This window comes from Passer montanus, unplaced genomic scaffold (assembly GCF_014805655.1).
Source record: "Passer montanus isolate IOZ18808 unplaced genomic scaffold, ASM1480565v1 scaffold338, whole genome shotgun sequence".
Lineage (NCBI taxonomy): Eukaryota > Metazoa > Chordata > Aves > Passeriformes > Passeridae > Passer > Passer montanus.
The window spans coordinates 36,025-38,896 of NW_024368130.1; the positions used below are offsets into that span (position 1 = coordinate 36,025).

The 2,872-nt window shown below is 64.8% G+C and overlaps 1 protein-coding gene across 1 annotated transcript in view; it reads left to right on the forward strand.

Moving 5' to 3' along the window:
• The window catches only part of LOC120505249 (elastin-like), a 6,640-nt gene that overhangs the window by 3,208 nt on the left and 560 nt on the right, over positions 1–2,872 (forward strand). The window contains exons 3-5 of the mRNA XM_039715560.1: positions 11–582; positions 718–999; positions 2,080–2,868. Coding sequence (XP_039571494.1) covers positions 11–582; positions 718–999; positions 2,080–2,868 — 1,643 coding nt within the window. The remainder of the gene's footprint in view (positions 1–10; positions 583–717; positions 1,000–2,079; positions 2,869–2,872) is intronic.

The window sequence follows — 2,872 nt, forward strand, 5'->3', positions numbered from 1 at the left end:
GCGGTCACTCGGGACCCCCGCCCCGAGCTGGTGCTGGCGGCGCACGGCAGCCCCGGGCGGGCGGCGGCGGCGCTGGGGGGGCGCTGGGGGGGCCCCGTGTCCCTGGCGGTTTTCGGGGAGCCCCGCGGGGGGCTGCAGCAGCTGCTGGCGGCGTTGGGGGGGCCCTGCCGGGCCCTGCGCGGCCGCCTCCGGCTGCAGGTGGTGCAGGGGGCGGCGGGACCCCCGCCCAATTTCATCCCACCCAGAGCACCCCAAAAAGCCGGGGGCGGGGGGTGCCGGGGGGCTCTGGCCAGGCTGGCGGCCGCCGACCCCCCCAGTTACACTCTGGGGGTGCCGTACCCCGGGAATCTGCTGAGGAACGTGGCCTGGCAGGGGGCGGCCGGGGGGGGCCCCGGCGCGGGACCCCCGCCCGAACTGGGGGCGCGTTTCGTGCTGCTGCTGGACGCGGACGTGGCGCCCAGCCCGGGGCTGCGCGAGGGGTTCCTGCAGCTGCTGCGGGACGGGGGGCTGGACCCCCGGAACTGGGGGGGGCAGGAGCCCCCAAACCGGGGGGGACAGGAGCCCCAAAACCGGGGGGGACAGGGGGGACAGGACCCCCGGAACTGGGGGGGACAGGAGCCCCGAAACCAGGGACAGGAACCCCAAAACCGGGGGGGACGGGACCCCTGGAACTGGGGGGGACAGGGGGAGATGGACCCCCAAAACCGGGGGAGACAGGAACCCCGAAATCAGGGGGGACAGGACCCCCGGAACTGGGGGGGACAGGGTGGACAGGACCCCCAAAATTGGGGGGGACAAGACCCCCAAAACCGGGGGACACAGGGGGCACCGGGGGACCCCAAAGTTCTGGGGTCTCAGAGGGATTTGGGGGCTCAGGAGGATTTGGGGGTCCCCAACACTCTGGGGGTCCCCAATGTCCTGGGGGTCCCCAACGTCCCAAAGAACCCCAAAAGTTTATTGGGCCCCAAGGACCTCAGGGGTGTCCAAGCCCTGAGTGACCCAAATGCTCTCAATGTCCCCAACGCCCTGAGTGACCCCAATGCCCTGAGTGACCCCAAAATCCTGAGTGACCCCAATGCTCTGAGTGACCCCAAAGTCCAGAGTGACCACAACACTCTGAATGTCCCCAACGCCCTGAGTGACCTCCAGGTCTTGAATGACCCCAAATCCTTGAGTGACCCCAAAGCCTTGAGTGACCCCCAGGCCCTGAATAACCCCAAAACCCTGAGTGACCCCAACGCTCTCAATGACCCCAAAACCCTGAGTGACCCCAATGCTCTGAGTGCCCCCAAAATCCAGAGTGCCCCCAAAACCCTGAGTGACCCAAACGCTCTCAATGACCCCAATGCCCCAAGTGACCCCAAAGTCCAGAGTGACCCCAATGCTCTGAGTGGTCCCAACACTCTAAATGTCCCCAAAATACAGAGTGACCCCAAAACCCTGAGTGACCCCAACGCCCTGAGTGACCCCAACGCTTTCAATGCCCCCAACACCCTGAGTGACCCCAAAACCTTGAGTGACCCCAAAACCCTGAGTGACCCCAACGCCCTGAGTGACCCCAACGCTTTCAATGCCCCCAACACCCTGAGTGACCCCAAAACCTTGAGTGACCCCAAAACCCTGAGTGACCCCAACGCCCTGAGTGACCCCAAGGGACAGGAGCCCCGAAACCAGGGACAGGAACCCCAAAACCGGGGGGGACGGGACCCCTGGAACTGGGGGGGACAGGGGGAGATGGACCCCCAAAACCGGGGGAGACAGGAACCCCGAAATCAGGGGGGACAGGACCCCCGGAACTGGGGGGGACAGGGCGGACAGGACCCCCAAAATTGGGGGGGACAAGACCCCCAAAACCGGGGGACACAGGGGGCACTGGGGGACCCCAAAGTTCTGGGGTCTCAGAGGGATTTGGGGGCTCAGGAGGATTTGGAGAGCCCCAACACTCTGGGGGTCCCCAATGTCCTGGGGGTCCCCAACGTCCCAAAGAACCCCAAAAGTTTATTGGGCCCCAAGGACCTCAGGGGTGTCCAAGCCCTGAGTGACCCAAATGCTCTCAATGTCCCCAACGCCCTGAGTGACCCCAATGCCCTGAGTGACCCCAAAATCCTGAGTGACCCCAATGCTCTGAGTGACCCCAAAGCCCTGAGTGACCCCAAAATCCTGAGTGACCCCAATGCTCTGAGTGACCCCAAAGCCCTGAGTGACCCCAATGCTCTGAGTGACCCCAAAGTCCAGAGTGACCACAACACTCTGAATGTCCCCAACGCCCTGAGTGACCTCCAGGTCTTGAATGACCCCAAATCCTTGAGTGACCCCAAAGCCTTGAGTGACCCCCAGGCCCTGAATAACCCCAAAACCCTGAGTGACCCCAACGCTCTCAATGACCCCAAAACCCTGAGTGACCCCAATGCTCTGAGTGCCCCCAAAATCCAGAGTGACCCCAAAACCCTGAGTGACCCAAACGCTCTCAATGACCCCAATGCCCCAAGTGACCCCAAAGTCCAGAGTGACCCCAATGCTCTGAGTGGTCCCAACACTCTAAATGTCCCCAAAATACAGAGTGACCCCAAAACCCTGAGTGACCCCAACGCCCTGAGTGACCCCAACGCTTTCAATGCCCCCAACACCCTGAGTGACCCCAAAACCTTGAGTGACCCCAAAACCCTGAGTGACCCCAACGCCCCGAGCGCCCCCCACGCCCCGCGCTCCCCCCTCTCCGCGGAGCCCCCCTGGGCGCGGGCTCTCTTCGTGCTGCCCGCCTTCGAGCTGCGGGGGTCCCGCGCCCCGCCGGCCTCCAAGGCGGAGCTGCTGCGGCTGTGGGCGGGGGGCGAGGCGCGCCCGTTCTACGGCGCGCTGTGCCCGCGCTGCCAGG